Source organism: Manis javanica, chromosome 2, assembly GCF_040802235.1.
Source record: "Manis javanica isolate MJ-LG chromosome 2, MJ_LKY, whole genome shotgun sequence".
In the NCBI taxonomy this organism is placed as follows: domain Eukaryota; kingdom Metazoa; phylum Chordata; class Mammalia; order Pholidota; family Manidae; genus Manis; species Manis javanica.
The window spans coordinates 4,653,392-4,678,422 of NC_133157.1; the positions used below are offsets into that span (position 1 = coordinate 4,653,392).

The window sequence follows — 25,031 nt, forward strand, 5'->3', positions numbered from 1 at the left end:
AGAATGACTGACACATGAGGGCTGGTGCCGAGGGCCCTCCCTGACCCCATGTCGAGCTGCTGCAGGTGAGGTGCACCAGCTGCTTGTCCATGTCTGGGGTCTAAGAAGGGCTTTCTGCAGCTCCAGGCAGCAGGCAGACAGCGGAAGCCATGATTGGCTTGGCTCTGCATGTGATTAAAGGTCAGGCCCTGTCTTTTCTCATTGGTCCAGAGTTCAGTGAAGATAATTTGCAAAGAGCACATAGTTTATCTGATCCTGCCTGTCCCCTGGGAGGTCTTTGACGTGGAATTGAACTTTGAACATATTCAGTCACAGGCAATAATGGAGGACACAGTGGCAGGGTTGTAGCACAAGGAGCTGCATCATTTATTTGGAAGGGATTTTTAGTACTAAATTGCTGGAAAAAGCAAAGGAGGAGTTGCTTTTTATTTTTAAAACTACAGGTATTTATTTGTCCTTGCATAGGATTGTGTTCTATTCCCTAATTTTCAATCAATTTCAACTATTTTCTGTGAATTTCTGATGTTAGCAGAAGAGGCAAGCTTTTCATGGGTTATTTTTTGTTTGGTTGATTTCTGTGTTGAGTGAATCTTTACTGAACAGCTTCCGTGGGCCAGGTACCATGTTGGCACTGGGATGAGAGGCATGAGCTAGGCAGGTACAGTCCTCAGTGAGTTTGCATTCTTGTGAGGGGACAAACACATATATGAACCACTTAGTAAGATAGTTTCAGATACTGGAAAGTACTGTGGTAAATGGCAAGATAAAGGAAGGCTGCTCAGTGATTTTTCTTTTTTAAACAGCTTTTATTGAGCTTCATTCACATGCGCAGTTGACTCCTTTCATGTGTAGGATTCAGTGTTTTTTTTAAGTAACTCGCTGGGTTGTGCAACCATCACCAGGTTCTAATTTTAGAACATTTTTGTCCCCCACAGAAAGAAATCTCATACTCATTAGCAATCCTTCACCCCTTCCTTCCCCTCAGTCTTAGACAACCACCTACCTACTTTCAGGCTTTATAGATATACCTAGTCCAGATATTTCGATTAAATGCAATTATACAATATGTGATCTTTTGTGCCTGGCTTCTTTCACTTAGCATCATGTTATCAAGATTCATCTGTGTTATAAAATGTACCAGTGTTTCATTTCTTTTTATTGCCTAATAATATTCCATTGAATGGATATACTACATTTTATTTATTCATTCACAGACATTTAAGTTGTTTCCACCTTTTGGTTATTATGAATAATGCTGCTGTGAAGTTTTGTGTACAAGTCATGTGGATACATGTTTTCATTTCTCTTGAGTATATGTCTAGGAATAGAATTACTGGGTCATAGAATAACTATGTTTCATCTTGTAAGGAGCTACCAGGTACTTTGCAAAGCAGCTGCACCATTTTACATTTCCAGCAGCAGTGTATGAGGGTTCCAGGTTCCCCAGGCCTCACTGACACTTGGCATTATCTGTCTTTTATTATACCCAGTGGGTCTGAAGTAGTTACTTGGTTTGGGTTTATATTTCCTTAATGATGTTGAGCATCTCTTCATGAATTTATTGCCCATTTGTATATCTTCCTTGGAGAAATGTCTATTCAAATCTTTTGCCTATTTTTAATTTGGTTGTCTTTTATTGTTGAATTGTAAGAGTTCTTTATATTTTCTGTGTACAAATCCCTATCAGATACCTGATTTGCAAATGTTTTCTCCCATTCTGTAGCTCGTCTTTTCACTTTCTTGATGGATCATTTGCAGCACAAACGTTTTTATTTTTTTTATGGAGGTATAATTGACATATCAGTTTCAGGTATACAGCATAATGATTTGATGTTTGTACATACTGCAAAATATCACCACACTAAGTCTAGTGTAAAAGTTTTTAATTTTGATGAAGTCCAGTTTATCTATTTTTTTCTTTTGCTTATGGTTTTTATGTTGTATCTAAGAAACCATTACCAAATCCAAGGTCTCAAAAATTTTATTCATTTGTTTTCTTCTAGTTTTATAGTTTTAACTCTTACATTTAGATTCTTTATTCATTTAGAGTTAATTTTGTATATGGTATGGGGTAAGGGCCCAAATTCACTCTTTGGCATGTGAATTCCAGTTGTTCCAGCACCATTTGTTGAAAAGAATATTCATTCCCTCATTGAATATTCTTGACACCCTTGTCAAAAATCAGTTGGCCATAGACACAGGGTTTATTTCCCAATTCTGTTCCAGTGTCCTATATGCCTTTCCTTATACCAGTACCATGCTATCTTGATTACTATAATTTTTGGGGGGGTATCATTAATCTACAATTACATGAAGAATATTACGTTTACTAGGCTCCCCCCTTCACCAAGTCCCCCCCACATACCCCTTCACAGTCACTGTTCATCAGCGTAGTAAGATGCTGTAATGATTACTATAATTTTGTAGTAGTAAGTTTTGAATCAGGAAACATGAGTCCTCTAAGTGTTATTTCCAGATTGTTCTGGCTATTGTGGTCCCTTGTATTTCCATACTAATTTTAGAATTAGATTATCAATTTCTGCAAAAAAAGCCAGTTGGATTCATAGGAATCACATTGACTCTGTAGATCACGCTGGGGAGTATTGCCGTTTTAACAATATTAAGTCTTTTGATCCATGAGTGTGGATGTCTTCCACTTATTTTAGATTGGCTCTAATTTCTTTCAACTTTTTGAAGTTTTCAGGGTATAGGTCTTATATTTCTTGTGTTAAATTTATGCCCAAGTCTTTTATTCTTTTTGATGATATTACAAATGGAAGCTTTTACAAATTTCATTTGGAATGTTCATTGCTCCTGTGTAGAAATGCACCTGATTGTTGTATATTGATCTTGTATCCTGTGACTTTACTGAATTGATTAGTATTAACAGCTTTTCAGTGGATTGCTTGGGGTTCTCCCTATACAAGATCAGCTACAAACAGATAGCTTTGTATATTCCTTTCCAGCCAGGATGGCTTTTATCGGAGTGCTAAGTACAGCATCAGAGACGAACGGCGAGAGCGTATCCTTCCCAGTCTCGTCCCCCGATCTCCGGGAGAAACCATCTAGTCTTTCGCTACGTCCCAGAGGGTTCTGAACACCCTACTTCTGTTTCAGTCTCCACCACCCACCCTGAGACCTTGCCCATGGCACGTGTTGCAGTTCCCTACACCAAAAAAATAATAATAATGATAATAAGATTAATTCGAAAGGGCCTTCCATTCCTGTAAATACGTCCCACACTCCCGTGACTCTACTCTGGTGCTCTCCCTCCCGGCCAGTTCCCTCGGACTTCGGTTAGCACATCGTACCACCTCTGTAGGAACACTGGGAAATATTTGCAAGTTATTTTTCCGTACACATTCTGACTACTTTGACTTCCACAACTCTTAATGCTGCTTGCATATTTCAACTTTTGCAGTTTTGTAGTGGATCCATATTCCTTTTCTTTTTTAATTCTGAACAGCCGGGGAAAGGTTTGTTTTAGGGCCACGCTCATTTCCACCAAAGGCCGGCACACCACATCTCCTTCCCTTTGTTCTGCCGCTAACAGTCAGGACCCTCTTTCTTTTCAGACTCTCAGCGTTCTCATCTCTCTTCCTTCACCATGAAGCTGATGGACAAATTCCACTCCCCTAAAATCAAGAGAACGCCGTCAAAGAAGGGAAAGCCAGCTGAAGTGTCTGTGAAAATTCCAGAGAAGCCTGTGAACAAAGTAAGCTGACTCTCTCTAGGTGTTTCTCCTGGCCTTTGCCTGCTTCGAGCAATATGTTTGTGCTGTTTTTAAATTCATTCCCTGGGGATTGAACTTTCAGTACAGAACATCTATTCCGTAGCATTCCGTGGTTCCAGGCAGGGCCGTCAGCGTCCTTGTGCTAAGATGGTGAGTGTTTCTCATGTTAATCAGAATCAAGCTCAATTAACTAGAATGGTTCTCCTTTTCCAAATATGTCATCCTCTGGGCATTTACAAATGCTCAGTGCGTCGTGTTCACACCCCAAGATGCTGCCTCCCTGCCCCAGAGGGCCCTGTGTTGCCCTGGCACGTGCACACACGTACGCGTACACACAGGAAGTTTGTGATGTCCAGAACATCCAGCATCAGGCTTTAGGGCCCATCCTCAGAGACGTGCAAGATCCTTGAAACCCAGCCAAAGATGTCCTCAGGCACTAGTAACTTCAATAGGACCAGTCAAGCCAGATATGTTGAAACAGCTGTTAATCTTCACCAATCCCTCCCTTCAGTCTAAAACGGCCATTTCAAGCTCTGTAGGAATCCAGGTTTCCTCTCTTCCAGGAGGCAACAGACAGATTTCTACCAGAGGGCCACCCTATCCCCTTGGATCTGGAGCGGCAGGCAGTAGAATTTATGTCCACCAGTGCTGTGGCTTCCAGGTCTCAAAGGCAGAAGGTCAGTGTGCTATTGAGAACAATTGGGTTTGCCTTGCCTTCTCCTGCAGAATCCTGGCCCCTGGTTTTGGGGATGGAAAAAGAAATCTATTGCAGTATCACTGTGTTCAGTTGGGTGGCAGTTGTGGGCCAAATTGTTCAGGAAACAGCCCACGGGACCTTGGGTAAAAGTAAGAGTTTATCCAAGGCCCCATGGTCCCTGGAGAGAGCTCTGTGTGCCATGGCCAAAGCTCTGGGGCCCTGTGTGGGGTTGGTGTGGGTGTGCTGCTTGGGCCCAGCGGGTTCTGCGCGAAGTGGGTGAGCCTTATCCTCAAGACCACTGTTCTTTCCTTGAGTTGCTCAGATGATCTGAATAGTTGAGGAAGGGAAGCGTGTCTCAAGTGTAAGTTGCTCTGTTAGACATAAGGCAAGACTCAGGGGTGTGGTGAGGCTGCCCCGGAATCAAGAGCTCAGGGCCCGGGACACCTCTTGTACCATGAACACTTACTGAGCCTTCTCTTAGCCCCACACTAAGTGCTTTGCATCCTCTTAATGCTTGTAACCACCTTGAGGGGTGGAAACCTACTTTGCAGAAAAGGAAACTGAAGCTATCAGAGATGTTAAGCTTTGGCCAAAGTCACACAGGAAGGGTGGTGACCCTGAGATGTTAAGGCAGCCCTCTTGAAACACTCACGATGCTACATTTCCTCTTTGTGAAAGCCAGGGTTTATTTTTCAGTGTCTCATTTATCTAAATGTTAACCCACACGTATAACTAAACATAAAACAAAATTAAACTTAGCAATGCAAAATAAAAACCAGCCTTGTAGGCAAGTAGATCCTAATCCTCTCCTGATTATCCCGAGTGTAGTTCGTAGAGCCACTGTCCCAGCTGTCAGCCTAGGGCTACCGGCAGACACTGCCCTGTTCTGCAGACACATAATTCTTGAATTCTTGTGCACCTATTTTGTTTTGATGTTGACCAGCAGAATATCTTAACATTCTAGTCAAAAGTGGAGAAAATAAAGGTTTTTAAATCCAAAAGTCTTCTGTTGAGTGATCCTTCTTCCTGCCCCCTCTGTTAACTGACAGAGGCTAAAGGGCAAAAGTGAGGTATTCAGTGTTTGCCGGATTGATCAAATTCCAGATGAAGTCAAAGATTTGTCTGAACTGTTATTCTTATTACCGTCTGTTCAGCAGCCTCCAGCGGCTGCGTTCACGCCGAGTCCAAGGCGGCCATCAGTTGTCCTCTAACTCTAGGCCAGGCTGCCTGGAGAGATACTGACAACTGTTCTCCTGGTCACCCGTGATAAGAAACCTCCAACTGCTCTGTTCTTGGAGGTTTCTCCCCTTTCTTCATTATCCCAAAAGAGGTCATGGGGAAAAATTGGATGCCGAGGTGTCCTTCACTTAGTAGGGGCTCCCGCAAACTCCCAGGGACACTTGGCAATGTCTGAAGACATTTTCTGTTGTCACACTGAGAAGGTGAAGTGGGTGCCACTGGATCTGGTGGGTAGAGGCCAAGGATGCTGGTAACCATCCTGCAACCTCGTGCACAAGACAGTCCCCCCAACAAAGAGCCTTTTCTGCCTCCACATGTCAGCAGGGCTGTGGCTGAGAAACCCTGTTCTCAGGAGCTGTAGGTGGGACCTTCACTCAGGAAGAATGTTGCCCTGGTTTTTGGCCATCATCCTTTAAGAAGGGTTAACTTACTATGCTGTGCCCCAAGTCACCTGCATGAGACAAAGCTAGCACAAACCTGTCGTTGAGTAGAAGCCCACAGAGCTAGAAGCGTTGGCGCATCTGCCAACACACATTGACTTAGACTCCGTCAGAGTAATCTTACAATTCTTCTGTCATTTGCTATCATTATTAATTATTACCACTGAGAGACTCTCTGTATGCACTCTTTCTCTCTTCCAGTTTATACGCATGACTTTCCCTGTATAAATACATGGGAGAGAGCAGCTCAGGCTGTAGAAGCACAGACTCGGATCTGCCTACAGCTCACCGAGGGTACCTTGGCCTTGTCCTGGCTGATTTCACACACTGTCTCAGTTAGTCCTCACCGTAACAATGTGCACAAGCTTTTATTATTCCTGATTTGCAGAGCGTTTGGGCTCTGGCCCAAGTTTTCTTAGCCAAGATCTATTTTTCCCTTAAATTTTCTGAACAACCCTTCTGGACATTCTCAGTCACTTTCCTACGGTAGCCTTTCGATCACTAGAGCAGGTGTTACTCTCCCCATTTTGTGCACGAGAAGCTCAAAGCCCACTGGGCCCCAAGCCTGGCGGCGGCTGCAGACCTACACCCCTGGGCCTCACTGCTGCCCTCATGTAGGGTCCGGGTTTGGACTGATGGCAGCAGAAGGGGGCCTGCAGGTGGATGCGTCTGCCTCTGAGGTGTGTGGCTCAGCAGCTCCGGCAAGGCTGAGGCCTAGCAGTGCTCAGTCTGGGTTTCTCACCACGAGCTCTCCTGACTGCTGGCTGCATTTTGCAAGAAGCCAGAATCGAACAGCTGAAGGGCTAGGGAGATGCAGATGCTCAGAGGCCATTAGTTCTGGGAGTGGAGTGTGCTGGAGAGCTGAGGGCTGCACTCTGACCTCCTGAGTCGTCAGCCCCTTTACTAGGAGCCCAGGGCAGTGTGGCTACTCAGTGGCTCACTTGATCTCTGCAGGTGACAGGAGAATTCTCCTTCTGCTCTGAAGTGACTCACCCCTTTCGATGACTCCCACCTCCAGGTCAGCCCATTCTTCCTAGGAAACTCGATGACACATGTTCTCAAAACACTTCCTGCTGCCTCCCCACATTTCATCGTCACTGGCTCCAGACACGTTCTCATGTGCTAGGATGGCAGGTCGTGGTCCCCCAGCCGCCTGGCCGACCATGGTTTCAGTCACATTTGTTGTCTGCAGGCATCGTGATTCCTTCATTCTGAGGGTCCTCCTGGCCCTCGGTGGATGATGGTGGAGCAGAGCAGAGAGCTCTTGTCTGTGAGGTGGAGGAGCAGGTGCCTGGCCTCTTGGCAACAGACAGTAAATAAACAATGTCGGGTGGAGAAAAGAGAGAAATAAAGTGAGGCTTTATGGGCTGCAGTGATGGGAATGGGGAGAGGTGCCCCCAGCTCGAGGATCTCATGTCAGTGTCTGCAGAGCACATCAGGCTTTTGAAGTTGTCTGACTGAGGAGCTGTCCCCTTCTTGATCCTATTTACATATTCTTCTTTGATATTCCTTTGAAATAAATGCCTCCACTATTGAATTTTTTATTTAAGATGACATTCCCCATCATTTTAGAAGAAAAGAGCTAGTGTTAAGAAGCCTAATCACTTCTTATTATATATCACTTACTTATATGTTCATAGATTATTGTTTAGGCCAACTTTTTCTAGACTTTGTGACTTTGTTTTCTGTTTTATATATTCTGTGGCCCTCAGAGAGCCCGCAGGTGGTAGTGTTCCTCATCTGCGTCACTCTTGCTGGACATGTAATCCATTCAACTCGAGTAGGTTATCCATTTTTGGATTTAGCCTTTTTATAGGTTATCCCTGATTTCCCTTCTCCCCCCAGCCAGCTGGGGCCTGGGTCACCGACTTTAGGGCCAGTCACAGGGGGTGGCTGGGGAAAGGACTCACAGGGGTGTGTATGCCCACTGACCGTGCAGTCGAGGTAACCCACAGGCAAGGAGAAAAGGCCCGGGCATGGGGGCTGGGATGCTGGTATGTGCAGGGCTCTGTGTTTATTTTCCTGCACGCCGGGCTTTCCTCAGGAGCAGAAGGGCTGTGGATGCTGTTAGCATGATGGTAGTGATTGAACCGTTGCCTTCCGCTCCAGCCTCTTCAGCTTTTCACCCTGGAGCATCCTGCCCCTTCTAACCCTGGGGTCTGCAGGTCCTTGGGGAGCACCACATGGATTCATTGAGAGGAGCTACATCTTTGGGTTGATATGGGAATCTAGCCAGACATGCTGGGAAAGTGGATTTTGCATATTAATGCCTCTGAACAGCCTCATGCAGTCCCTTGGAGCGTTGAAAGGCCTGGGGTCTCTTGGTTTGATTCACTGGATAGATATGTACCATGGACTTAACTGTTGGTTCTCTAAGCTTCCTAAAGCCATAGCAAATTAGTTAACTCTACACCTAACGAGATTAGTGGCGATGTCTCTGTGGTACAGGAGGAGAAGCGGATTCTCAAGACCTCAGGTGAAATAAGTCTCTGTTCCAGGAAGGGAATTCAGGAATGTCTGCAGACCTTTCTTGGGCCGGCCTCTTCTTCTGCCTCCACGTCTGCCTCGGAATACTGAATATACAATCCTTAGAAAAATAATTTGACTTGGTTTCTGCAGCAAGAACCTTTTCCGTTTGTATCAATCTCGAACTAGTTTACAAGAAATTTTGTTTTATTTTTGCAAAATGACTCCTTTAATCTCTCTCCTCCCTCCTTATGCTTAACATTTCCTTTCAGAACCTGAGCTGGCTGGAAGAGAAGGAGAAGGAAGTGGTCAGTGCCTTGCGCTACTTTAAGACCATTGTGGACAAAATGGCTATTGATAAGAAGGTACTGGAGATGCTTCCAGGGTCCGCCAGCAAGGTGCTGGAGGCCATCTTACCCCTGGTGCAGAGTGACCCTCGGATTCAGCACAGGTGTGTTGCTCTCAAGTCCTCAGTGTCAAAGCAGAGCAGGCCTAGAGGCACCGTGGTTTGGGGGCACTTCAAACCCAAGGTCTCCAGAAATGACGAGGCGTCAGGAGGGACGGGAGCTCACCCCCGCCCCCATCTCTCACCTGATGCCCTTCCAAGGCTGAGACCGTTGTTCTTTAAGAGGCCCCAGCACCAAGGAAGCTCTCCCATTGTGCGGGTGCGGCCACAGTGACGTCCGTGGTGGTTCCTTTGCATTAGCTCTTTGGGAATAATCACATTGATTCGGACACATTTCTCCTAGCACCCTGTGCTGACCATAGTTTATTACATGCTGAGCCCTGTCAGTATCCAGCCTATTAGAGACCCAAGCTGCTTAGCTGATTAGGCCGGAAGGGGTTGAGAAGAACCCCCCTAGAGCACAGACCCGAGACACATCCCCGTGTCACAGATGGTGCCTGGACTTGGTGGAAGCCAGGCTGGGGGAGGGGGTGTCTGCCCTCATCTCAGTAGGCTTTTGTTGGGTAATGCTCTTACTGCTAGAGTGCATTTTCCTCTTAAAGGTCAGCAAGCAGCTTGCCCCTATATTTATCGTTACGCACAGAAAGACAAGCAGTATTAAATGTAATCTTAAGTGAAAGCCTAGCAGGAGCTTTTTCTTGAGAAACTGAGAGATGCTGCTGGCTTTGTCTTTCTTCCCTGGTACCTGTCCGGGATAAATCCATCTGTTTCAGTTCTGCAAGATGGTCTGATGTTCATGTAGACCCATGGTAAGCCTCTGCAGCCTGCTTTCAGAACTTGGCACTGAACTGCACAGTTTTCTTCTGGGAGGTGAAGCAAACAGTGTCCTTATTCTGAGAGGCTCTCTGCCCTGGGGCTTTTCTGCTCTGGATTTCAGCTGACCCATGTAGGTGGTGGTCTTTTGGCTGGAAGCTCATTGAAGCCAGTTGGCGGTGGAGGATAAAATGCTGGTATGGCTTTGCCCTGCCTTTGCCTCACGTCTCCACGCCACACTGCTGTCATAGGAAAAGCCTCTGAGCAGAGGAGTCCATCTGGTGCCCTGTCTGTTGCTGCATGGAGTTCTTTGTGTGCCGGTCTGGAGACCCTGGGGACCAAGCACTGTGTCCCTTGGGTAGTTACCCCGGTGCCCAGCCTGCCGGAGGGCCCAGCGCTGTCCTCCTTTGAGGGAATGTGCCCGACGGTTTGCTGGAGTCAGTTGTGTCCTTGGCTTTTCACAAAATGCTCCCATATACCTCTTTTCATGCGATGGTCCCTGACATGGAACCAATCTAGTTGGAAAAAACCAACTCCCCCAGCTACGACAAAGCATTATTTTATGGTACCTGATGGAAGCTCTGTTGGAATTAGAAGGAGGGAGAGTTAAAGAGAGTTGCGGTGGTCCAGTTAAGCTTCCTGGAGGAGGTGCTGGAGCTGGGCCTGAAGGAAGGGCAGGAATTGGATTGGCAGTGGGGGCAGGAGAAGGAGAAAGACAGGGGAGCTGAGGCCAGGGGCACAGTGCATCCCTGGAAGGGAGGGGCATGACAGCATCCTGCCGATCACATCACCCTGCTCCCCAGATGCTAACCCTCTTTGGGAGTTCAGACAGTCCCCTTAGCTAAATCCTGTAACCATTGGGGGCAGGGTGTTGCCACCAATACTGCTGCTTCCTGCGTGTTAGCCAGCAGCCGCACCTGGGGGATGACGTGCAAACCCTGCAAGAATGGAAACAGTGTGATGATGGGTTGGAGGATGATGGGTTGGAGGCATTTTTTGTCTATGGGGAGGTTCTATAGTTATCTTATAGTTGGCAGAAATTATTTAATATCCGAAACAGTTTCCTAGAAGGAATAAGAGAAATGTCTGGGTATAGCCAGAAGGAACCACATGGGGTTTCTTGCTTGCTGGTTTTCTGGTAGTCTTTTGGCTAATACCATTTAAAGGATTTTTCCTCCTGAAATGCTGTCCATCTCCCTGAGATCCCTTCTGCACGTGTTTCTTCTGGCTCCTTCTGTCCTCTCCTTGCAGTGCAGTCTGTGGGCTGGGGAGGTGTTCTCCCCACGCTGTGCTCAGCCGTGGGGCGTCCGGAGACACTTGAGAGCAGGGCCCAAGCTTGGCTTTGAAGTTTCCAAAAACAGACCAGCGACAGTCTGCTGGCCAGTGTTTCCTCCTCCAGGACCTTCCCCCTTTTCCTAAGATCCCAGGTCCTTCACAGGGAGGCGTGTTCTGCTTCCCAGCCAGTAATGTGCAGGGTGGACACAAACGCCAGATTCCTTAGGTGCTTTCAGGGAAAGGTTACCATCTGATGCAGAAAGAAAGCATGACATGGAGGCGTATCCCTCGCCCCCTTTATGGGCAGTGGTCCAACAGTGCGATGCTCTGAGGGGTCCCCCCTGGCGGGAGGCAGCAGTCTGCATGGGGAGGCCTCCCTGGCCTTGCAGGAGGAGGCGGAGTCGCTCAGAGTGTGTCCCCCTGCGGGGGGGGATGTCCCCCAGGACCCAGCCCCCAGGAAGACGGCAGCTTCTGCCCTGCCCTCTCACCCTCTCCTCAGGGTGGGCCCCACACTCAGTGCTTTTCCTTAGAGGGGGCCTCTAAGGCAGCCAGCCCCCGGCTCCCTCGCAGCGCCTTCTCTTCTCTAAGTTTCCCTTCTTTCTGACGGGGCTCCATTCCTCCTGGCCCCTGCCTGTGGGAACAGTGCGAGTGGCCTGGCGAGCCAGTGGGAAGCCCGGGCCTCGGGGCAGGTTCCCCTCCTCACCTGGCTCTGGAGAGCTTCTCACTAGGGTGTTGTTCGTGTCAGGTTTCTATCTTAAATGGCTCCTTTTTAGAACCTGTTTTAACCGTATCTTAAAATATTATGTATTTCTATTCAGAATTACATCTTTGGCTCGTAAATGTCTGCCTTGTTCTTTTTCTTATGATGTTTGTTCTTCCTCTGTTATAATACATATTTAAAATGGGAAGATAATCCTTTCCATAATTCCTAGGGAAAAATAACCTTCAGTTATTTAAAAATACATGGAAGACCTCATTTTGGCCTGTGCTATATAGTGGGCAAGGTGTCTGTCCGAAAGCACTGGAGCTTCTGTTTCTGTGTGTCGGCATCACAGAGTGGCTGGGGTCTCCCCACCCCCGCCCCGGCCCTGCCCCCACCCCACTGGTCTCCTCGCCTCGGATTGACGTTCTGGAAACACTTTATCAGGGTGCTGATGCTGAGCCCATGCTAGGAGGAGTTCTAGTAAATCACAGATCACATTTAAAGGCTGTTCTTCAAAGGATCTGCCCGCTAGAATTCCACAAACCTGCTCACTCCTTCTGGCACATCTAACATGAATTTCAGTCCGATTCAGAACGAGAGGTCTGTGATGCTCCGACCTAGCCCAGGGATCAGCACCAGGAGGAGGGTAAGGTGGGGCACTGCTCAAGAGGTGTTACCAGAACCTGGTGGAGGGTGTGAGATCTGCAAAAGCATGTAAACCATCGTGATGGGATTTTTATATATGGGAAATGGAAAAAAAAAATTTGTAACAGACTAGAATATAGAACTCCATACGGGGAGATACAGGCTCAGGGGAGTTTATCAGGAGGAGGTAAGGAAGGATCGAGGAGCACAACCTAGTCACCGTGAAACCGGTTTTATGCCACGTGGCTACCTTGCAGTGATGATCAGGCTTTAGATTTTTAACATTCTTTTTAAAAATCTTCTCTTCCCTCCAGCTCAGCCCTTTCCTCCTGCTATAGCCGGGTGTACCAAAGCCTCGCCAACCTCATCCGCTGGTCTGACCAAGTGATGCTAGAAGGTGTGAACTCAGAGGATAAAGAGATGGTGACATCTGTGAAGGGGGTCATCAAGGCCGTTCTGGATGGAGTGAAGGTATGAGTGCAGGTCCCACAGTCTTAGCCAGAGGCTTAGACAGCCTCCCTCCCAGGTGTGACCAGTAAGAGTGTGTTCCCAAGCTTAATCCATACGAATGAGTGCCTTCCCACATCTCTGGCTTCGGTGCACTGCTGTATCCCGTGGCTTTTTAATTCTCTCTGGTACAAATGGCTTCTACAGCACATGCCCTTGGATTACTCATCCCCATAGCTAGAAAAGCTGCCAGAAGCAATCAGCCTTTCCTGAGCACTGCGTTCAATCTTCAGTGAGTCTTTATATTACAGGGCTTGCTGTGCAGGAGACAAAATGCAGAGGGAATTGTTTTTGCATTAACTTTTAACAAAATTCCTAGCTTGTCAACTGCTACCTTTCCATGTTCTAAAATCTCCAGAGATCCTTATTAAAAAAGCAGTCTTCAGATGACTAGGAAATGCAACAATGTATGTAATATCCATGATGTGGTCTGAATTTACTACCCAGTAAGGTCAGAAACAATATAGTAGAAAGTTATGAATCATAGTTAAGGTGGGAAGGGAAGACATAGAGAGCCTGGAATTGGGGTCCGAGGGACAAACCCTAATTGAGAAAAGAAGTCCTAGTGGATGAGGAGTAAGGCAGAGTGTAAGGCATGAAACGGACGAGGGTCTGTGGGTCAGGAGGGCTGTGAGCAGTGGTAGAGGGGACCCCTGCTGTTACAGGAGGCCATAGAATGTAGTTATATTGCACTGGGGTCCAGCTAGGTTTAAATCCCAGTTCACCACTTACTAGTCTGTGAACTGGAGCAATTTATTCAGTTGCTCTGTACCTTGTTAACTCATGCATAGAATGGGTATAATAATGGTATCACATATCATGAGATTGTAGGAAGAATTAAATTAGTTAATACATGTAAAGCACACAGATCTCAGCTGCTGTTTATTATTAACTATACGGGTCTAGAGGTACACTTTCCAGACCGATCTCCTGGCTTGAGAAAACTGTGTGCTCCTTTCTGCGCCCTTCAGCCCAAAATAACAGGTGGAGTACTTACCCTCAGTCAAAAGAGTTCTTCCCCACTCAACCACACTCTCAGATTCCTGAGAGTTGCCTCCTTGGATCGACATCCCTCAGAAGCTGTGGAGAGTAGAATAAGGGCCCCCCCAAAGAGAAAGAGTTGTGGAGGGGAGGCCGAGCACTGCTTAGTGTTCCAAATCACACCAGACTGAATTGTGTTGCCTGGGGACCACTGGGTGGGTAGCTGCCCACCTCCAGGACCCACATAGGGCTGCTGTGTCTGCTGGGGACTTTCTTGTGTTCGTTTATAGATGCAGGCTTGACCAGATGACATCAGAATTCCCGCTGGTGGCTCCCAGGTTCTCTTCATTCCCAAAGGTTTTGTAGGTCCTCCATTCTGTGTTTTGGCCCGTGAGACTTAAGGGTGTAGCTCTGGGTGGCTGTTGTCTAAGACTTTATGTCACTTTCCAGATTTTGGAGTGTGGTGACACACATTATCCCATTCGATTTTCCCAGTAGCTCTTTGAGGTCAGCAGGGCAGGCTGGGACATGATCGGGGTCATACTTCAGCAGCAGTGTATAGTCCTGGCTCACCCACCCCTTTGCTCTTCCTGTCCAGGCTTCTGGAAAGGCTGTTACTGAAAGTTGTCGTTTTTCACGTGGCATTGCTTAGGTTTCCTTCTACCAAACAGATTATAATGAGATATTCAAAACAAGAACATCCAGAATAGCAGAGAGTTTCTGTGTATAAGGCTTTGTGGTGTCCCCAAGGACATTCCTTTATGGCATCAGCTGAAAGGCGTCTAAGAGAAAAGGTTTCTCTGGTTTTTTCCAGTTGACCAGTATGAGAGTGAGAACCTGTCAGTGTCTGAAAACAGACAGCTTTGCCACAAATGTTTTAAAAATATTTTAGCCAGAACTAAGATTCTCTAGGCGAAGAGCTCTGTAAATTCAGTTTTGTTCCATTTATTCAGGAAGCATTTATTGAGAACCTCCTGTGCCAGGCAACGGGTAGAGTTGGGACTCCAGTGATAAAGTGGCCCCGTCCCTGACCTGATGGAGCCTCGACGCTCAGGGTGGGTGGGGAACAACCAACAGGGACCTGTAGTTCTGTTCTTAGGCCTCGGCTCACAGAGGAACAGTGGCCCAGGGCCCTGCCTGGGTGAGCAGATGCCCTTCCTTTTTCAGGTGATCAGAGATGCTTCACCAAGGGAGAGACAGACAGACAGGCCAAAATCTGAAGGATGAGCAGGAATTGACCCGTGTCACTGGAAGCTTTTCCTAGTTGGAATCAGTCAAGGCAGTGGGGACACTGTACTGTTGGCGTTTGCATAAGGTCTGATAGCAACAGTGGCTAACATTTATGACCTCTGAGTGCTTGTAATGGCTCCCCAAGGTGGGCATGAGTGCCCCGTCACAGGCGTGAGACTGAGGCTCAGGCAGCCCGGCAGTCAGTCAGTGGCAAGGGGCTGAGTCCCACCTAGGCCTGCAGCCCCAGGCCCTGAGCATTCACTGTCTGCCTCCTGCCTCCCACAAGGAGGGAGAGTCATAGCTCAGCCCAGGGGATTTCATATGTTCCCCCCTCCACGCCAGCTGGCTTCCAGCCTCTCTGTCCCCATCGGGCTTGGGGCACCTTATAAGCCCACGTCCCGGTGGTGTGAGAGAGCTTCAGTCAGCTGGGAGTGATGCACAGTGCAGAAATAAAACACATTCACAAGGATGTCGTCATCCCACTTGGAGGAGAAATGTTGGCACGTTCCTTTAAACTGACTCACCATCTTTCAAGTAACTCATGCAGTCGCTAAATGGAATTTTTTTTGAAAGGTTGAGAAAGTGTTTTAGAACAGGATTGCTTTGTTTTTGTCCCTGAATGGGTTAGTACTGTTTATTATTTAAAGCCCCCGCATAAAGGTCAGTTGTTAGCCCTGTAACCTTGAGCAGGTTACTTCCCTGAGGTTCAGGTAGGTTTTAAAATATTTACCCTGAGGATTTGAAGAAAGATTAATTAAACGTATGTACATAAAGCACACTGGTGCCCACTAAAGTGGATAAGTACTGTTAACTATAGAAATGTTAATTTCTAGACCTGCTTACATTTATCAGCCCTGGACAATGACTGAGGCTTATTATCATGTAATTTTATAAATCTCCACTTAAAAGACAGACCTGTTATTGTCTGATCTGGACTGGCAGGCACTTTACCAGGGGGAGCCTGAGGCTCAGAGATGACAGTGGCCCTCCCAGGAGAGTTTAAAGGCCATCACTTTCCCATTTCTCTAGGAACTTAACCCTCAGTCAACTCTCAGCCTCCCCTCCACAACTCTTTCTCTTTGGGGGGGGCCTTATTCTACTCTGCACAGCTTCTGAGGGATGTCGATCCAAGGAGGCAACTCTCTGGAATCTGAGAGTGTGGTTGAGTGGGGAGGAACTCTTTTGACTGAGGGTCAGCCTAGGATCTAGCTGTTGGGGGGCTGAGAATCTCAAGTCAAAAGGATACCCCAGTATGTTCTTTCGAGACAAGCCTCCCAGTTACTAACTTTGCCATTCAAATTTCAGCCATTCCTCTTGTCTCAGATGTACAGCTTCTCACCCATCTCCCAGGGCTCTGTTTTGCTCTCTTCGCAGACCCTCAAGAGACTGCCATTCTCAGACCTACAGCCTCTTTTCCGGACCTCCAACTCTGTCCCCATCCCCATTCACACACACTTTTTTTCCCCTTAATTAAAAAAAGTCTTCTTACACTCACAACCTTGGGGAAAATTTTGGGATACCCGCTGTTCTGTCATTCAACCATCGCCACTCAAAACTGAGCTTGTGTACCAGACTCACTCTGTAAAACAGGAATATTTTGAAAGAAATGTTTTCCTGACTGTATCAGTTAGGGATTGGTTTCACTGCAAGAAATCCAAAATAATACTGGCTCTTAAGAGTTAAAACTTTATTTCTCTTTCATGTAGTCCAGAAATAGGCAGTCCAAGGTAGTATGACATTTTCACAATGTGGTCAGGGACGTATCTTCTCCCAAGATGCTGTCATGAACACATGGATTCAAACCTCATGGTCTAACATGGCTGCTCATTCTCCATCTATTATGACTACATTCCAGCCAGCAAGGAGGAAGAGAGAGTAGAAAGTTGTGCCCTCTGTATTTAAGGGAGCTTCCTCAGAGGCCTCATAGAACTTTCACTTACATGTTATTAGCCAGAACTTGGTCTCACCCAGCTAAAATTCTATTAGTAAGGAAGGACAGATCTTGTGGGGCAACTAGCTAGCTCTGACACACTGACATTTCAAATAAGCCATCTCTTTTATTCCTCATTCAGCCTATTTTTAAATTTTCTGATGAAAAATTTCAAACCTTTGCAAAAAAGAGAATATAACGCATCAGCCCCATCACATAGCTTCCACAGTGCCCACTCATGGCCTGTTCCTTCCGTACCTCCGCCCGCTCTCCTGGATGATTTGGAAGCAAATCCCGGACATCATGTCCTTTCATCTACAAATGCCGGAGAACATACCTCTAGAATATGGGAAACTTTTTCTGTAGAGGGCCAGACAGTCAATATTTTAAGCTTCTCAGGCTATATACAATCTCTGTTGTATATTCTTTGCTGTTTGCTTGATCGTCTTCAATTATTACTATTTTTTTTAACAAAGCATTCTTACCCTGAGGGCCTTACAGAAACAAGCCCTGGGGCTGGATTTGGCCTACGGAGTGTAGTTTGCTGTTTTTAAACAGTCTGTTTTTCAATTCAAGATCCAAATAAAATCCACACACTTAATTCATTGATATGTGTCTGAAGTTCCCCCTTCCTCTCTCCATTTTTCTCCTTTTAACTTAACTTGTTTTTTTAGAAAGAGGGTGTGTTTCTGCAAGTTTTCCACATCCTAGATTATGCTGATTACCTCTGTGTGGAGTCATTCAGCACATGCCTTGGTCACTTGAATCTCCTATGAAACTAGAGGCTGCATCAATTCATGTCTTTTGTGTTTAGCAGGAAGCCTCCTAGGGGACACCGTGTGCTTCTGCCTCGAGGCCTGTCTCCCCTTGGCTCCTTCAGTGGCCCTTGATGGTCATTGCCCAGACCCGTTAATACATTAAGGTTTGCAGAATTATGACATTCCGATTCTTTCTGCTGTTCTTTCATCATTACTTTGCTGGAATATATCTAAAAGAGAAACTTTTCTTTGCCATTTATGGTTATCCTGAGTTACAATACTCAGAGGGAAGGCAGCATCGGTGCTCAGTTCCTTCCTCCCTTTACCAGTTATCAAAATAATCAGCATTTCCTCATATGCCGTTACATGATCAACGAACCGAAGTTTGTAAAGTGTCATTTTGAAGCCATGCATTTAAACATACTTGCCAGGCTCCAGTCGCCCCCAGTCATTCTTAGTGATTGCCAGTGGCCACTTTTGGCCAGTGAAGGCTTCTTCAAGTCATTCCCTGAGTTTATTTGGGTATGACCTTAGAGGTCTTTGGTAGTTTTCGCACTTTTGGGTTGCAAGGATATTCCAGGTTCATCTGGTACTTACTGTATTTTAGGGGGAAGGAGTGGTAGCTTTATTGAGATTTAATTCCCATACCAGTAATTTACCCATTTAAGATATACAACTTAATGATTTGTAGTATTTTTAGAGTTATGCACCCATCACCACAGTCAACTTTAGGACATTTTCATCAGCTCAGATGAACCACATACCCTTTTATACTCCCCCACCCCAGCCATCCTGCCCCTCCACCAGCCTTAGGCAGCCACTAATCGACCTTCTGTCTCTGTAGGTTTGCCTGTCCTGGACATTTCATAGAAATGGACTCACAGACTCTGTGGCCCTTTGTGACTGGCCCCTGTCACTTAGCATAATGGCTTCCAAGTTCACTCCTGTGGTGACATGGGCCAGAATATCATTCCTTTTCATTGCCAAATAATATTCCACTGTGTACATGGACCGCATACTGTTTATTTGTGGACAGTTGGGCATTTGTTTCCACCTTCTGGCAATTATGAATAATGTGGCTGTGAACATTCATGTACAAGTTTTTGTGGAGGTGTATGTTTCCATCTCTCTTGGGTAGATACCTGAGACTTGCTGGGTCATGTAGTAATTCTGTGTTTGATCATGTGACTAACTGCCTGACTACTTTCTAGAGCAGTGGCATCATTTTACATCCCCACCAGCAGGGTGTGAGGGTTCCAGTTTCTCCACATGGTCACCATTCTCACTTGTTATTATCTGTCTCTTCGATTCTAGCCATCCTAGTGAGTGTGAAGTGAGATCTCATTGCGGTTTTGACTTGCATCTCCCTGATGGCTAACAATACTGAGCATCTTTTTCTGTGTTTATCGGCCATTTGTATGTCTTCTTTGGAGAAATTTGTATTTAAATCCCATTTTTTAATTGGATTGTTTGTGTTTTTTATTAGTGAGTCATCTTGTACATTTCATACCGCAGCCCAGGGGTCGGCTCTTCCTCTAAGGGGTCCTGGTTCCCTTATTGGGAAATGGCACTTAAAGACCACAATCCGAGTGCTAAGGTTTCTCGTTGCTGCTGACAGTCCCGTGCTTTGTTTCTCTGAGACAGTGCATCTTGACCTTATGCTAGTACTTCCAGTTCTCACTCAGGACCAGCCGGGTGTTGACTTAACCTCATCAAACTCACATCTTAATTTTCTCCCTCCCCAACACTGAAAATCCCAGTGGTATCCACAGAATGACTCATTGGCTTTTTCCCACAAAACAAACACAACAGTTTCAGAACAGCAAACACCAGCTACCTCCAACTTGATTATTAAAAAATTACTTTAAATGTTCCGAAGTTATTTTTGACCTTCAGGTTATCTGTCATTTTGCAGTCATTTGAAATAGTTCTTTGAGTGGTTACATGGTTGGGTTCATCTTACTTAAGATGTATTTGAGAAATTACAATATGCAGTGGTTTTAAGTATTCCACTGCTTTGAAAAGGAGGGGAGGGAAGGAAAAAGGGAAAAGAAACACCCAGTTATCTGAGTAGACATTTTTCCGTTAGGAGTTGTGTGAGATATACTTTTTAATCAAAGGTGTCATCACACTTCTATTTCAATTTCGTACATTCAGGTTTTGGGGTCATTTCTATTGTCTTGTTTTTTAAATAACAAAGTGGCTTCAAGCAAGATAATCTCTCTTTCTCCTTACCACCCCTTCTAATCTATTTTTTAAGCAATTTACCAAGTTATTTTTCTAATAAATGTGCTAACACAGAGCACTATACCAAACACTGACCGCTTTTTCATTCTCAAGGGCGTCGGGGCGTACAGGCACCTCCTGGCCAGGCTGGGACTGTCGCAGAGCTGCTCTGTTCGGGGCTGGCATATGCTGTCCCCTCCTGGTTGCTCTGCTCCGTTACAGAAATCAAGAGAGGTCTTTCAGTGACCTGTAAGCTTCTTTAGGGCCTTTGGGGAGGGGGACGTATGACTCCCGCAAGCTTCTAATGTTTCCGTTGGAACGCTTGCCCCAGCTGCGCTATTTTATTATTTTGGCACAAAGGTGCCCGGCGTGTCCTTGTGCCCCTCCCCCGCGCAGACCCGGCCAGCAGCCCCGCTCCGTAGGTCTCCTCAGCACCCCACCTGTGCAGCAGAGTTTGAGATCTGCCCCTGCCGCCTTGTTTTTAGGCTGCTAAGGAGTGCCGCCGGTGCCTCCTGACCGGGGTGGCCTCCCAGAGCTGATGTCGGGCGTCACTTGCCGCCCCAGGCCACGGCTCAGAGCCTTGGCTGCCTGGCCCTCTGCCTCTTCCTGATCGTGTATGAGAGGGAAGACCTCCTCTGTTCTGTTGCTGCCTCACACCCACTATAGCTACAGGCAGGAAAGGCCCCTTTTGTCACCTTGAAGAAGTCACTCCGGGGCTGGACACCCCTCTGACCTCATCAAGCCTCTTGAGTTGCAGCAAACTCCCCACCAATGGCCTGTATTCAGTGTCCGTGGTGACGAAGCTGCCTTGGAACTGCCAGCTGGTAGAGAGGCTGGTCATAGCCAGGAGCACATGTCTCCCTGGACTCTGGTCCCTGAACCAGGAGATTCACGGGACCAGACGTGATAGAGGCCAGGCAGCAGCAGGGCGGGACGGGGCATGGGCAGGAGCCGCAAGCCCCTGCGTGCGGACGCGCGTGTGACATTATGTGCTTATGTGCCAGATACAGCACGTTTTCCCTCCGTGTGAACCCGGAGGACACCGGCTATCTTGGGGCATCCTGAGGACCCTTGTGGCAGGGCAGTGTGATGGTGGGCCTCAGGACATTGGGGTCGCCCATGGCACCTTGTCAGGAGCCCTGCATGCCCTGTCTGCTCTGGCATCAGATGCCAAGGGGAAGATAGTAATGAATGGGACTTTCTCTCTTCTGCACCTGAGCTGGTATTTGATTTGCTGAAGGTCATTTAAGGTGGAAGCCTCTCTGTGATCCTGTTCAGTGTAAATAAAATGGACATGGAAATAAAGTAGTATTCATTTAGAAAGGTATAGCTTCCTTTTTGGCTTTTGAGGACTGCTTTTTGTTGAGCTGGAGGTTGTCTGGTTCACAGCTGCTGCTGTGGACACTTGAGTCTGGTGCCAACTTCCTTAGTCAGTTCAAACCTGCCCCTCAAAAGGACAGGAAAGCCTGGCACCCTCCCCGAGGTCTGCCTGCAGTACGAGGGGCTGGGCTCTCGCCAGGTTACACCTGGTCAGCTCTGAACGAGGGCAGGGTGTTGGCACTGGGCCAGATCCATGCACTCTGAGGGTTCTCGTCCATCTGTGATAGTGAGGCAAGCTGAGACTAAAGCGCTCAGGCTGGTCTGCCCGGGCTGGAAAATTGGTGGTGAATAAGGCACTGCCCACCCCCTCACACCCTCTGGGTGTCTGGGCCAGCTCACCGCTAGCCGGGACGTGGTCTCAGAGTTTGAGTACACACTTGCACATGTGTGCCTGTCATTCCGTGATCCCTTCACCCTCGTTCATTAGTGGAGTTCATACAGCTGCCTGTCCAGGAAGATGACATTCTAATTATAGTTGCTGAAGAATCAGGGGAGAATTAGTGGAATTCTTCCTACGTCAGCAGGTGCCAGCGTGCCAACTGTGCCTGCTCCTTTTGCCCTGCTCGTAAGGAAGCGTGAACGTGAGCGTGGGGCTTCAGGGCATGTTGTCCGGCCCTCTGACTCCCCCTAATGCTGTGGCGCTCCTCTCTGCCCGGCGACGCACTTCGAGGACAGGGCGAACCTGGCACTCTCCTCTGGGCAGTGGCTGCAAGAGGCTGATCACGCAGTCTCGCCTCTCTCCGCCTTATAGTCTCCAGCTAGGCAGCTAGGCCTTAACTATCTGCGAGGTTTGTTTAACTTCTAAATGGAGCCAGCAGGAAAATGCTAGCATTCTCCTTTGTTCTGCCAGTACTTGACTCAGCTATCTCATTTCTCCATGTTTCTCCAAGAATAGGTTAGTGTTATGGCCTCAGGTGACACTGAGTCTGGTCATAGGGAGTATGCCTTTCGTTGTTTTTTTTTAATTAGTATTTCAGAAGTAATGCGTGTTCACTGTAGAAAATTCAGGGAAACAAAAACAAAATAACAGGTGTTTGATAGCCATATTTTTTTAATACACGTACTCTTGGTTGTTTTTTGTTCCAAGACATAGTATATGTACACCACTATAACCACCTGGGGCTATTTTCCCACTTCGCATAGTATTATATTGTCTTTCTATGCTATTATATGTTCTTGTGAGTTTGTTTTTTTATTGGCAATATAATAGTCCATTGTTTGGTTCTACCATAATTTATATGATCAGTACCTAGTATTGAATATTTAATTATCGAGTATCGGGTAGTCTAATTTATCTACTACATATAACACTGTGATGACCATCCTTTGTGGTTTAATTTTTGCACACATCCATGACATTTTCCTTGGGCTAAATTATTACAAAAAGAATGCAGGCATTTAAGGCTTTTGATGTACCTGACAAGTCAGCCTCTAGAAAAGCTATCCGAAGCATTACTCCCACTTCCCATGTCTGGAAGGTGCTAACTTCATTACCATCAAAGCTGGAGAATCTCTAATGATTACTGAACATTGATTGGTGTTTACATTTGTGAATATTTTCTTTGGTATTTCTTTTAACGTGTTCATCTTTTTTCTAGTTTTGTGTCTTTGAAAGACTCCTTGTTCTAGGAGGGATATTAACTCTGCCTTCCCACACAGGCTGTGACTCCGAGCATGGCGCTCAGTTTGGAGAGGCTTTGCAGTCTGATTCAGGGACACATTGCTTTGTCACCCACTTGCATCCATTGCCGCCTCCTCTGTAGCTGTAGAAATAGACATTCATCCTGAAAGCCTGAACCCCCCCATGTCGCACAAGCAGGTCCTGCCCAAGGCCCATCAACAGGAGAAAGGATACAGCAGTTGTGGGATATCTGTACACTGGAATACAGCTCAGCAATCGAGAGGGACCTCCTGCACACAAAGCGCGGATGGTCACACTGAGCACAAGAAGAGGGACGGACAGGGACAGAGGGTAGATCAGTGGTGGGGGGAGCTGAGGGTGCTGAGGAGGGGCTGGGCAGGAGGTCGTTTCTTCTGGGGGTGATGCAAAGCCCAAAAGTGATTGTGGTGATGGTCAGACAGCTCTGTGAACAGACAGAGAACCACCGACTACACTTTAAAGGGCCGCATTTTATAGCATGTGAATCAGAGATCCATAAAGCTGGACACAGAATGGTGCGTACTGCCAGATTCCGTTTATATCAGGTTCTAGGCAAAGGCGATCTAAGAAACGGAAGTAAAAGGGAGCAGGGGCAGGTTTACTACGCAGAGTGTTGGAAATGTTCTGTATTTTTTGAGTGGTGCATACATGGGTATTTGTTACTGGGAAAAACCGGCATCCTAGGTGGGGGAAAAGCCCAAGTAGGCCCTGGTCCCCTTTTTTTTTTTTTTTCTTTGTACTTCAAGAAATATTTTCTAAAGTCATCTCTCTGCTCGGTAATAAGCCCTTAACTTTCCAGCCGGTCATCTCAGTGCACCAGCAGCCGCCACGCCCATAGCCAGCTCGGTTGGGAGCCTGCCTTTCCCCGGCCCAAGGTGTGCTCGTTCGGACAGACAGCACCCTACACATCCCACACTGGCTAAAAAGTAGTTCTTCCCCCACAAACTGACAGGGAATGTGTTCTCTTGGGAATTTAATTTGTGTGATGATCCTAGTCATTTTGAGACATTGGGGTTTATCATTTCCCCCTTCTGGGAGGAAGTACTTACACATTTGAAACTTCTCAACATGTATTTGAGAAGTCATGCAGATTACCAGAGTCAAATAATGCTTGTATTTATGGTTTGCGTCTGGCACAAAAATGAGGCTCAGCAGCAGAGGGTAGCCGGCCGGCCGGCATCGCAAGTGCTCTGTGGCGGGGGGCCTGCTGGTGCCTCACTGCCTTTCTCCTGCACGCTCTAGGAGCTGGTCAGGCTCACCATCGAGAAGCAGGGGCATCCGTCCCCAACAAGCCCAGTGAAACCCAGCTCCCCAGCCTGCAAACCTGACAGGTGAGTTCTGCCTAAACTCCCAGGCCCTGGTCACGCTGAGAGGGAACGGAGCCAGACCAGACAGCCCACGCCAGGCGGGCTGTGGGGGCCCGAGGCCTGTGTTCCCTGAGCTCTGGTGAGTGCTGACCGCCTCTCACGTGCGTCCAGCTCACACACGTTTGGGAGTGTTGCCTGGTCGCAATGTTGATAGTCCATGCGACTCCTACGAAGGAGAGTGTGTGAGTGTGCAGTGACCCACACCTGCACTTTTCCTGACCAGCTTCCTTTCCTAACTGCGAAGGGTTTTGAAGGGTTGGATTTGGGGGATTTAGCTTTGAGAGCATTAGCTTTATCAAGAAAATAAACTGAGGTCAATTTCTACTACTATATGCCCCTAGTAAAAGCATAAAACACACATTTGGAACACTTTAGAGAGCTTTAGATCGTCCAGCCCAAGGATTCCTTTCACAGACAAGGAAACTGAGAAGCAGAGTCAAGGGACCTGGTCAGCTCCTGCCCTTTGTTATTGACCAAACAAGACTTGACGCCGTCTTTGCCGTGGATGGCAGGGCACAGTGTTCAGGCTCCCGCTCCTTGGCACCCGGGCCTCCCGTCACTTCCCTGCCCCAGTC

At 47.1% G+C, this 25,031-nt stretch overlaps 1 protein-coding gene across 23 annotated transcripts in view; it reads left to right on the forward strand.

The window, feature by feature from the left end:
* The window catches only part of RAPGEF1 (Rap guanine nucleotide exchange factor 1), a 130,995-nt gene that overhangs the window by 61,314 nt on the left and 44,650 nt on the right, over positions 1 to 25,031 (forward strand). For 15 of the 23 annotated variants that reach the window (XM_037007866.2, XM_037007869.2, XM_037007878.2 and 12 more), the window contains 5 exons: positions 3,576 to 3,715; positions 4,297 to 4,410; positions 8,848 to 9,026; positions 12,732 to 12,888; positions 24,332 to 24,420. In XM_037007866.2, coding sequence (XP_036863761.2) covers positions 3,576 to 3,715; positions 4,297 to 4,410; positions 8,848 to 9,026; positions 12,732 to 12,888; positions 24,332 to 24,420 — 679 coding nt within the window. The remainder of the gene's footprint in view (positions 1 to 3,575; positions 3,716 to 4,296; positions 4,411 to 8,847; positions 9,027 to 12,731; positions 12,889 to 24,331; positions 24,421 to 25,031) is intronic. The other 8 variants (XM_037007871.2, XM_037007873.2, XM_037007881.2 and 5 more) reach the window with 1 other exon arrangement.